The sequence below is a fragment of the Lipotes vexillifer genome, unplaced genomic scaffold (assembly GCF_000442215.2).
Source record: "Lipotes vexillifer unplaced genomic scaffold, Lipotes_vexillifer_v1.1 scaffold23, whole genome shotgun sequence".
Lineage (NCBI taxonomy): Eukaryota > Metazoa > Chordata > Mammalia > Artiodactyla > Lipotidae > Lipotes > Lipotes vexillifer.
Window position 1 is genome coordinate 3,684,189 of NW_006796283.1, and position 9,196 is coordinate 3,693,384.

General features: G+C 60.6%; 1 protein-coding gene across 1 annotated transcript in view; it reads left to right on the plus strand.

Moving 5' to 3' along the window:
- Positions 1–567: 567 nt before the first annotated feature.
- ACSF3 (acyl-CoA synthetase family member 3) overlaps positions 568–9,196 on the plus strand; it is a 52,250-nt gene continuing 43,621 nt past the window's right edge. Inside the window, exons 1-3 of the mRNA XM_007468444.1 lie at positions 568–606; positions 1,433–2,132; positions 2,424–2,579. Of these exons, the coding sequence (XP_007468506.1) occupies positions 1,479–2,132; positions 2,424–2,579 (810 nt within the window). The 5' untranslated portion in view covers positions 568–606; positions 1,433–1,478. The remainder of the gene's footprint in view (positions 607–1,432; positions 2,133–2,423; positions 2,580–9,196) is intronic.

A 9,196-nucleotide genomic window follows, 5' to 3' on the forward strand; every position in this document is an offset into this window, starting at 1 on the left:
CCCCCCCCCCCGCCGCCACGGCATAGCCAGCATCAGGCCATTTCCTTGTGCTGTCGTAGGCCAGGGTGGCCGTGGGCGCCTGGCGTGGTGACTCTGGTGGGGAACGATGGCTGGGGGTGGGAAGGCTCCGGCTGGGCTCCTGGCTGTGATTTAGGAGGAGGGACTTTGAATTTTCTCGTGGGTGAGATAGGGTTAACAGTGCTTGCCTTGCTTATTGAACAGGGTGATCGAAGGTGAAAACACACTGTAATATATTAAGTGTGTTACCAAATAATACTCATTAAAAATCCTTCAGGAACAACCGGGAGAGCTGGTCCATCCATCAGCTCCCCGTCAGGGACGCTGCTCTGGCTGAGAGCGCCCAGGCGGAGCAGAGGCGGCAGAGGCTACAGTGGGGAGAGCACGGCAGTGGGGACGCCGAGCCAGGGCAGGTGGTGGCCCGTGGACCTTGCTGGCCGCCCTGGCGCTGGGAAGGAACCGTCTTCCGTGGTCCTGGGGGTCAGGAGGGCTCCTGACCTCTCGAGTGGAGGGGCGGCAGCGGGGAGAGGGTGCGCCCGGCCACCCTTTCCCAGGCCTCCTCCTCTTGAGCACGTTGGAGAATTCCAGGTGCGTGTCGTGGCTCACGGCCTTCCTGGGGAGCCCTCCTTCTGGCGGACTGTTTTGGTCATTGTTTAGTAGTTAGGCTGTGGGGAAGAGAGGGAAGAGTTATGTTTTAGCTTAAAAAACAGAGTGACGCTTTGCAGACATGTGAACCTGCCCTATTTGAGTCTTTGCTCTATTTTAGACAAGTTCCTAAGAGTCCATGGCTTGGCACATGTTCCAGAGCAGAAGCGAGCCCAGTGTCCGTGCTCTGCTTGCTGGAATCTCCAGGCCCCGCTGCTGGCGGGGAGGGAACACAGTCGACCCTTGAACCAGGCGGGGGTCGGATGGGCGTTAGGGGCAACCCCACAGCCGAAAATCCGAGTAACTTCACAGCCGGCCCTTCCTGCACATCCCCGCCCTCCGTATCACACTCGTGTAAGCGCCGCAGTGCAGATTAGTGGAAACAGCCCGCGCGTAAGTGGAGCCGCGTCGTGCACACCGTGCTGTCCAAGGGCCCTTGGTACTTACTTCTCTCGGCTCATACCTCTCCGGGTTCAGGTTTTTGAAAACCGTTATTCAGAATTTACCCGAAGTGCATTGAGTTCTGTTTGTTTCTCCTTGGCTTCGCCTAGTTTAGTTCATTGTTTTAGAATCTTGCATGTTTTTAAAACCTTTAAAGCAACGAGATTGAAGAAAACTCTGAAACTTTGGTCATTTAAGTTCCAAAAGTGTGTGTTGTGAGATCGTTAGCGTTTCCGGTCTCGGGATGTCCCCCCGTGATTGGAAGTGAGGCCGCCGTGGGGGTCTGGCAGGACAGGGCAGTGACCGCAGTGCCCTCTCTTCCTGCCAGGTACCGGCAGCTGGCGTCTGCTGCTGCGACGCTGTCCCACGTGGTGATGTCCCTCCGGCGCCTGGCCTGGGCCTGGCCTGGGCCATGTTGGTGGCCAGCCCCCTGGAGGTGCAGAGGACGCGGCGCCCTGCACACGGCCCTGGCCGCGCGCTCCAACAGCAGCGCGCTGGGCTTCCACCGCGCCCTGGGCTTCGGGGACAGGATCGCCCTCATTGACCAGCACGGCAGCCACACGTACAAGGACCTCTACTCCCGCAGCCTCTGCCTATCCCGGGAGATCTGCCGGCTCCGTGGGTGTGCCGACGGGGACCTCCGAGAGGAGAGGGTCTCCCTCCTGTGCGGCAATGACGTCTCCTTCGTGGTGGCGCAGTGGGCCACGTGGATGAGCGGCGGCATCGCCGTCCCCCTCTGCAGGAAGCACCCCCAGACCCAGCTGGAGTATTTCATCCAGGACTCGCGCAGCTCCGTGGTCCTCGCCGGCCCGGAGCACGTGGAGCTCCTGAGCCCCGTGGTCCAGAAGCTGGGGGTTCCACTCCTGCCTCTCCCGCCCGCAGTCTACCACGGGGCAGCCGAGGACCCCGGGGAAGGCCGGCTGCCAGAGTGGGACTGGAGAGACCGGGGCGCCATGATCATCTACACCAGCGGGACCACGGGGAGACCCAAGGGCGTCCTGAGCACCCATCAGAACATCAGGGCCGTGGTGAGTGCTCCTGGGGCCGCCACAGTCGGGAGGTGTCTGCTGTGTCCCAGCAGGCCAGTCCCAGCAGCAGTCACGGCAGGCGGCCTTCTGTTCATTCTGTAGGGCCAGTCACAGCTCTCACCATCCCACCCCCGGGGCGTGTGACCAGCAGCCCCACTGGCTGTGTAGGGGTGTGCAGTGCCCAGGTGCCGGGGGGTTAACAGGGGCAGCGGCCGTCTCCTCCCGCCTTCTCGGCCGGGGCGGCCGGCTGTGTGCGCCGTCCTATTCTGAGGCTGTGCTGCCGTCCTCCAGGTGACGGGGCTGGTCCGCAAATGGGCCTGGACGAAGGACGACGTGATCCTCCACGTCCTCCCGCTGCACCATGTCCACGGCGTGGTCAACAAGCTGCTTTGTCCACTCTGGGTGGGCGCCACCTGCGTGATGCTGCCCGAGTTCAGCGCTCAGCTGGTGAGTCGGGACCGGGCTCTCGGCATCGCGGGCTCTGGGCCTTCCCGGGCTAGGTCCCTTCTCTGGGGTGCAGAGTCCCAGCGGCAAGTTTCCTGTTACTGCTGGAGCAGAGGGTCCCCACTGGGGCTTCACACAGCACAAGTGTGCACTCTCAGTTATGGAAGGCCAAGTCCAAGATGAGGCTCGCAGGGCTAAGGGCCAGGCGCTGCAGGCCTGATTCTGTCCGGAGGCTGCGGGGCAGAATCTGCTCCTGCCTCTTCCAGCTGCTGCAGGCGCCTGTGTGCCCTGCCTTGTGGCTCCATCACCCCCACCTCTGCTTCTGTATTCTCGTGACCGCTGCCTCTTCTGTGGCCAGATCTCCCTCTACATAAGGACCCTGTGACCATGTCGGGCCCACCCAGTGTCCAGGGCAACCGCACCATCTCCAGATCCTTGATTTCATTACAGCTGCAGAGTCCCCTTTGCCATGTGAGGTGGCACATCCACGGGGGTGAGCACGTGGATGTCTTGGGGCTGTTATTCAGCTGACTGCTGGCTTTCAAGGTCCCAAGTGGATGGCCCAGCTGGGGGCTCCGTGTCAGTCTCCCCACTGGTCCCTCTTTTCAGCAGGTGGTTCTTTCCCAGCACTGCCGTTTGGTCAGCGGGGGAGGGAGGCCGAGTGGATACGAGGTGGGGCAGAGCGGGCACTGCAGAGCAGAGTGCAGAAGGAGAGGAGAGACCTGGCCAGACGCTGCCCCTGCCCCCGGCACGTGGTGAGCTGCTGTGCAGCAGCCCCATCCCAGCCTCCGTGTCCCATGTACTGGTGGGGACAGGTGCCCGGGTCAGGTGAAGGCAGGTGGTGAAGGTGAGGTGGTGATGGGCTGACTGCACGGAGAGGCTGCCGAAGTGACACATCCCCGTGGGGCTGCCAGGAAGCACAGGGCTTGAACGAGACCCTACTCTGTCACTGACTCACGCTGTAACCTATACAGCATGGAAATGCAAAGTGGGAGAGCCCAGGAAGCACCTGGGCTGGGCTCCTGTGGGCGCTGGACTTCAGATGGGGGCTGGGCTCCAGGTGGGGCCGGGGCTCCGGGTGGGGGTGGGCTCCTGTGGGGGCGGGGCTCCTTGCTGGCTGCTGTCTTGCAGGTCTGCAGCCCCAGGAGAGGAGTGGCTTGGAGACCTCTGCGCAGCAGGGCCGCAGAGTGAGGTCTCTGGAGAGGTGCCCAGGCTCGGCCCGCAGCACAGAGCTTGTTGTTTAGTCACTTTATTCCAGGGTGAATTTCCTCCCGAGGGGTGCCTGAGGCCTGGGGTCCCTGGTCTGCAGAATCCATCGTTCACTGAAGTCGGCCTCCTCTGTCTCCACCAGAAAGAGGCAGTTCTAGATAGATCGTCTCCGGCCCGTCCTCACGTCACGCCTGGAGCCTTGATCCACATCGGTGCTGGTGCCAGGTCAGAGTGAGAGGACGAGCTGCTACAGACAGGCTGGTCCTGGGCGAGCCCCTCACCTCCCTGACCTTCCGTCTTGTCCTCTATTGAGGGAGCGCTGAGCCTGGCGCAGGGTGGGCACTGAGCCCAGTCCCAGCAACGCAAAGCAGGGAGAAGCAGGGACCCTTTCTCCTCCTGTTTGCAAGGGTGCTGCGTGCAGACCCGCGTCAGGGAAGCTGGGGAGCCTGTGAGCGGGCAGGTGATGCTATTGGGTTTAGAGGGGAACGTAGCTTAACCCCGGCGTGAGGGCTGTGGACAGACCGGCGAGCCGAACAGTAGAGCCAGGGCAGCCCGTTCAGACCCTGCCCAGCCAGCCGGCCCCCTCCTCCGCCCACTACCGCAGCTCCGCCCCCATCCTGCTGTTTGTTTTTCAGCTGCAGGGCCTCGGGATTTAGACAGTGGGGTCTACAGAGGGCTGTCTGCCTCTTAACACAAGTCCCAGTGACTCTCCAAAGGGGTCGGTCCGGCCCGGCACACATGGCTTCCTGAGGGCGCTCTGACTGAGCTGACTGGGGCGCGGGGGGGGGGGGGGGAGAAAGGGGGTCCCTGAGGCTGTCGGGAGTGACTGCTAAGGGCAAGTGGGGACAGCCAGCTCGTCCCCTAGTCCCGGGGAGGTTTTATGACTGTCTGGGCTTGTGCAGCGGGAGTGCAGCAGTGCCCTGGGGCCTCCAAGGAATGCAAATTGCCCTCCCCCCAATGCTTCATGCACTCGGAGGGCCTCCCTGCAGGGCACCACAAAGACAGGAGGACTGAGGGGTGCCCCACCCTGAGCTTAGATCAGGGACCCAGACAGGCTGAGCTGCAGTGGCTGACCAGCCGGCTCCAGTCCCAGCTTCCTGAGTTCCTCGTTCCTGATCCACGTGAGTGCCTGGCGGGCGAGGCAGGGCTGCAGGCAGGCTGCTGGCCTGCAGACTGAGCAGGCCTTTCCTTCCGCAAGGCGCAGACCCAGGAGGGTAAAGAGAGAGCAGGGCGTGCGGCTGCCTTGCCCAGGAGGAGCCCCGGCCCCTGCTGGCCTCTCCCACCGCTGCCTTCTCCCCACCCACCTCCGCCGCCCTGGGCCCCTGCAGGCTCAGTCTCTGCATCTCGGCCCCCGTCCTGGCCTAGCCTGCGCTACTGTTCAGTGTAGCACTTACCACCTCCGTGGTTATTTGTTTAATGAAAACTTTACTGTATCAGCTCCTCAGGAATCAGAGCATAAGCAGATAAACATAACCACATTCCACTGAAAAACCCACCACAAGGTTTCCTTAAAGGGATAGAGTTCTCTGCACACTTTGGGTTTGTAGACGTGTATAAACACCAGGAGGGGGACTTACCTGGTGGCGCAGTGGTTAAGAATCCGCCTGCCGATGCAGGGGACCACGGGTTCGAGCCCTGATCCAGGAAGATCCCACATGCCGTGGAGCAACTAAGCCAATACGCCACAACTACTGAGCCTGTGCTCTAGAGCCCATGAGCCACAACTGCTGAGCCCATGCGCTGCAACTACTGAACGCCATGCGCCTAGAGCACGTGCTGCACAACGAGAAGCCACTGCAGTGAGAAGCCTACGCACTGCAACAAAGAGTAGCCCCCGCTCGCCGCAACTAGAGAAGCTCGCGTGCAGCAACGAAGACCCAATGTGGCCAAAAATTAAATTAAAAAAAAAAGACCAGGACGGCGGATGGGGCCTTTTGTGCTCACAGCTCAGCTCCATCTGCCACTGCCCGTGGCCGCAGGTGGCGGGTTATGTGGGCGGGCTTGTCCGTGTCCCTGAGCCGGGGGTTCCATGTGGAATATCATCCTCGGGGTGTGGGCAGCTCCACCTGTCTACTTTGGTGTTCATCCTCCCGAGAGGTCTTGCTGGTGTAAAGCCTAATGGGATTAGCTCTGTTCAACGTGTACCCGTGTAGCTTAGATACTGTGAAAACGAGAGCGGATTTTGGACAAGGAAGCACTCAACAGGGAAACAAACCTCAGGGATTCCCGCCTGCTCCCAGGCCATCAGGTCCGGTTTATTTTCTTTGGCCTCCAGCTCTCTCCTGTCACTCCAGTGGCCCCTCACTGTCACTACTCAGCCTGCACCTCTAAGAGCGAGGATGCTGCCTCTCTCCTGCCTGGGGGCTGGAGACCAGAGGCTGCAGGGCAGTTTGCCGGGACAGTCGGCTCAGACCTTCCCGATCCTAGGCACTGACTTGGGGTTTCTCAGAACCATGCAGCAGGGCTGAAGAGTCAAACACATTTGCTGGGGCTTCCCTGGTGGCGCAGTGGTTGAGAGTCCGCCTGCCGATGCAGGGGACACGGGTTCGTGCCCCGGTCCGGGAAGATCCCACATGCCGCGGAGCGGCTGGGCCCGTGAGCCATGGCCGCTGAGCCTGCGTGTCCAGAGCCTGCGCTCCGCAACGGGAAAGGCCACAACAGTGAGAGGCCCGCGTACCGCTTAAAATAAAAAAACAAAAAAAACACCACATTTGCTGTGGTTGATAAAAGACGCAGCCCTGAGTTTCAGAGTTTTGTGAATCTACTTATACTATTGATAGGAAAACCCCACCTTTAGCATTATTAAATATCGGGGCTTGTCTAAGCTTGTTTTTGAGAAATGCGCATAAGGACTTCCCTGGTGGTCCAGCGGCTAAGACTCCTCGCTCCCAATGCAGGGGGGCCTGGGTTCGATCCCTGGTCGGGAAACTAGATCCCACATGCCACAAGTAAAGATCCCACATGGGGCAACGAAGATCCCACCTGCCGCAACTAAGACCCAGCGCAGCCAAATACGTAAATATATTTAAAATGAAAAAAAAAAAAAAGAGTGTTACCATTCACTGAAAACAAAAAACAAAGAAATGAGTGTAAAGAGGTGCGGGGCCCAGAAACCTGCACTGGTGTTGACGTGGTCTCAGCTCCTGGCGGCTTCAAGTCCTTCCGTGAACAGCGGGGTGAGGGGCTGTCTGTGTCCCGCGAGGCTGACTGATGAGGTGGCGGTGACTCGGGGACAGCAGGAAGACTGATGGCGGGCTGTCCGCCATCAGCCCCGCAGAATGAAGTCTGGTTGTTGATTAGGCTGCCTGGCTGCGATCGATTCCTTGTCGCAGATACGTGCTCCGGTGACTTCTCGGGATCACGGTGGCTCTCGGAGAGGCACTGAGTCAGGGTGGGGCCCGGCCTGTGAGGCAGGAGGGCGCAGACCCCGGCACGTGGCGCTGCTTTCGGCTCGGCGGTGCAGGCCGCTGGGGCCACTGCCACGGCACTCTGTAGAGACCAGTGCCCCGCTCGGGACTCCGGTGCCCATGTGAAGCCTGCTGCCTGGCACACCTGTGGCCGCAGAGGTCGTTCATTCTGGGCTTTGAGAAATCTGCGTCTTGTTGAAGTGGGTGGAGGTGTTTGCAGGCAGAGTTGGGGGAGGGAAGCAGAGCTCTTAAGCTCAAGTGCGTCTTAGATCTGACCCACAGCCTGGGGCCGCTTGGGCGGGGCCGCGCACACAGGCCCAAGGAACGGGACAAACAGGCATCTGTTCTCCTGTCTCCAGCCTTTCATTGTGGAGTGTCCTCTGTCATTGCCCGATTTTTGCCAGAGCACCTTAAAAACAGAATAAGAGCCCTCCCGTGTGTTGTTAGAATTGCCAGAAACGGGTGATGGCTAAACCCCTGGCCATTGCTTCAAGCTGAGGAGGTGTCCGTGGCAGCTGTGCTCCAACCCCGTCCTGGCTTTTGCTGGGCAGGGCAGTCCTGCTGGGGGTCTAGCCCCAGGTTCCAGTCCCGGATGCTCTGCAGGGTCACAGTGGGGAGCTGGTGCATGAAAAGTCCCCGGACCCTCGCTCTGCTGCATCCGGTGTGGGCTCCTGTGTGCAGCCCGCTTGGGAGCTGCTCACATCCGTTCTGGGCTCTGCAGTCTGGCTGCCGCAGGAGTGTTTTCACTGGTAAGACGCAGGCCCTAGAGAGGCTTTTGGCGGGATCTCCCGACCTTCAGCTTCTGAAGTGTATGGACGTGTTGAAGTGGCAGGGACGCGGCTCGGTGGCGGCGCTGCTGTTCTTTGCCAATGGGGGTGAATTCTCACAATGGTCAGGCCTTCCCAGGTGCCGACACTTCTCAGGAGGCAGCCCCGGGGCAGATGTCGTCTGTGTGCCAGGGGTCAAGTGTCTGAGTTGATGACCTTAGGGCCGGTCCCCCCCCCCTTCATTTGGTTGAGTGCGAGCTCTGTCCTTCCTTCAGCCTCCGGTGGGAAGCCTGGGTGGGGACCACATGTGCGTCCACCAGAGGCCTGGCCAGGACCATAGGTTCCCAGACTGACGGCCCCCTCACCCAGCCTGTCCCCCTTCCTCTCGGGCCAGGGCCCCGCACCTCACCTTGGACGTGGTACGGTCTGCGCTGCTTTGTGCCTCCTTGTCCTAGTGCTCGTGGCGACGGGCGAGCCCTGATGAGCAGGATAAGCACCCCCCGTGAAGGGCCCCGTGAGGCGGTTGTCGGGACTCGCCAGGCTGGGTAGTGGCGGGGTCTGCACACTGCAGGCGCTAACCTGCAGACGCTGCCGCCGTGAGTGAGAAGGAACGGGCTCGAGGCTGTTCCTGGTTAGCCAGATCGGGATACCCACGCTCCTGGAGATGCCCGAGTGCTGTCCGGTGTGTCCTCCAAGGACCCATGCCTTCCCTGGTGCCAGGTGGCAGCGAGGGCACTGCCCTCCACCTCGGGGAGCGGCCTGGCCAGGCCAGCGAGGGCTTGGCGGACAGAGTTTCTTTAACAAGCCAGTGGGAAGCAGCATGTCCCGCAGGATTTCCAGCAAATCTGCGTGTCAGAGCTTCGAAGGGAGCTGAGGGATTCTGTCCAGATTAACACAGTGGTGTGAGAAGAGAGCAAGAGAGCTGCAGGGCTGGCCAAGGTCACAGCCACAGCTGGGCGGGAAGGCCTATCAGGAGGCCTCTGTCCCCCAGGGATTCTCGCGGGCACTTTGCTCTCAGCGGCTGGACCACTGCTCGTGCACATGGTTTCACTTCCTCAGTTTCTCCTCAGTCTTTTCCTCGCAGATTTTGTTTCTGAAATTAGGCTGTGTGTCCTGTAGACTTTCCCACAGTCTGATCTTGTGGATTACATCCCTGTGGTGTCGTTTAACGTGTTTCGCTGTGGCTTAGACTTCTTGAAAGTTGGTAGTTAGGTCTAGAGGCGTCATGAGGTTCAGG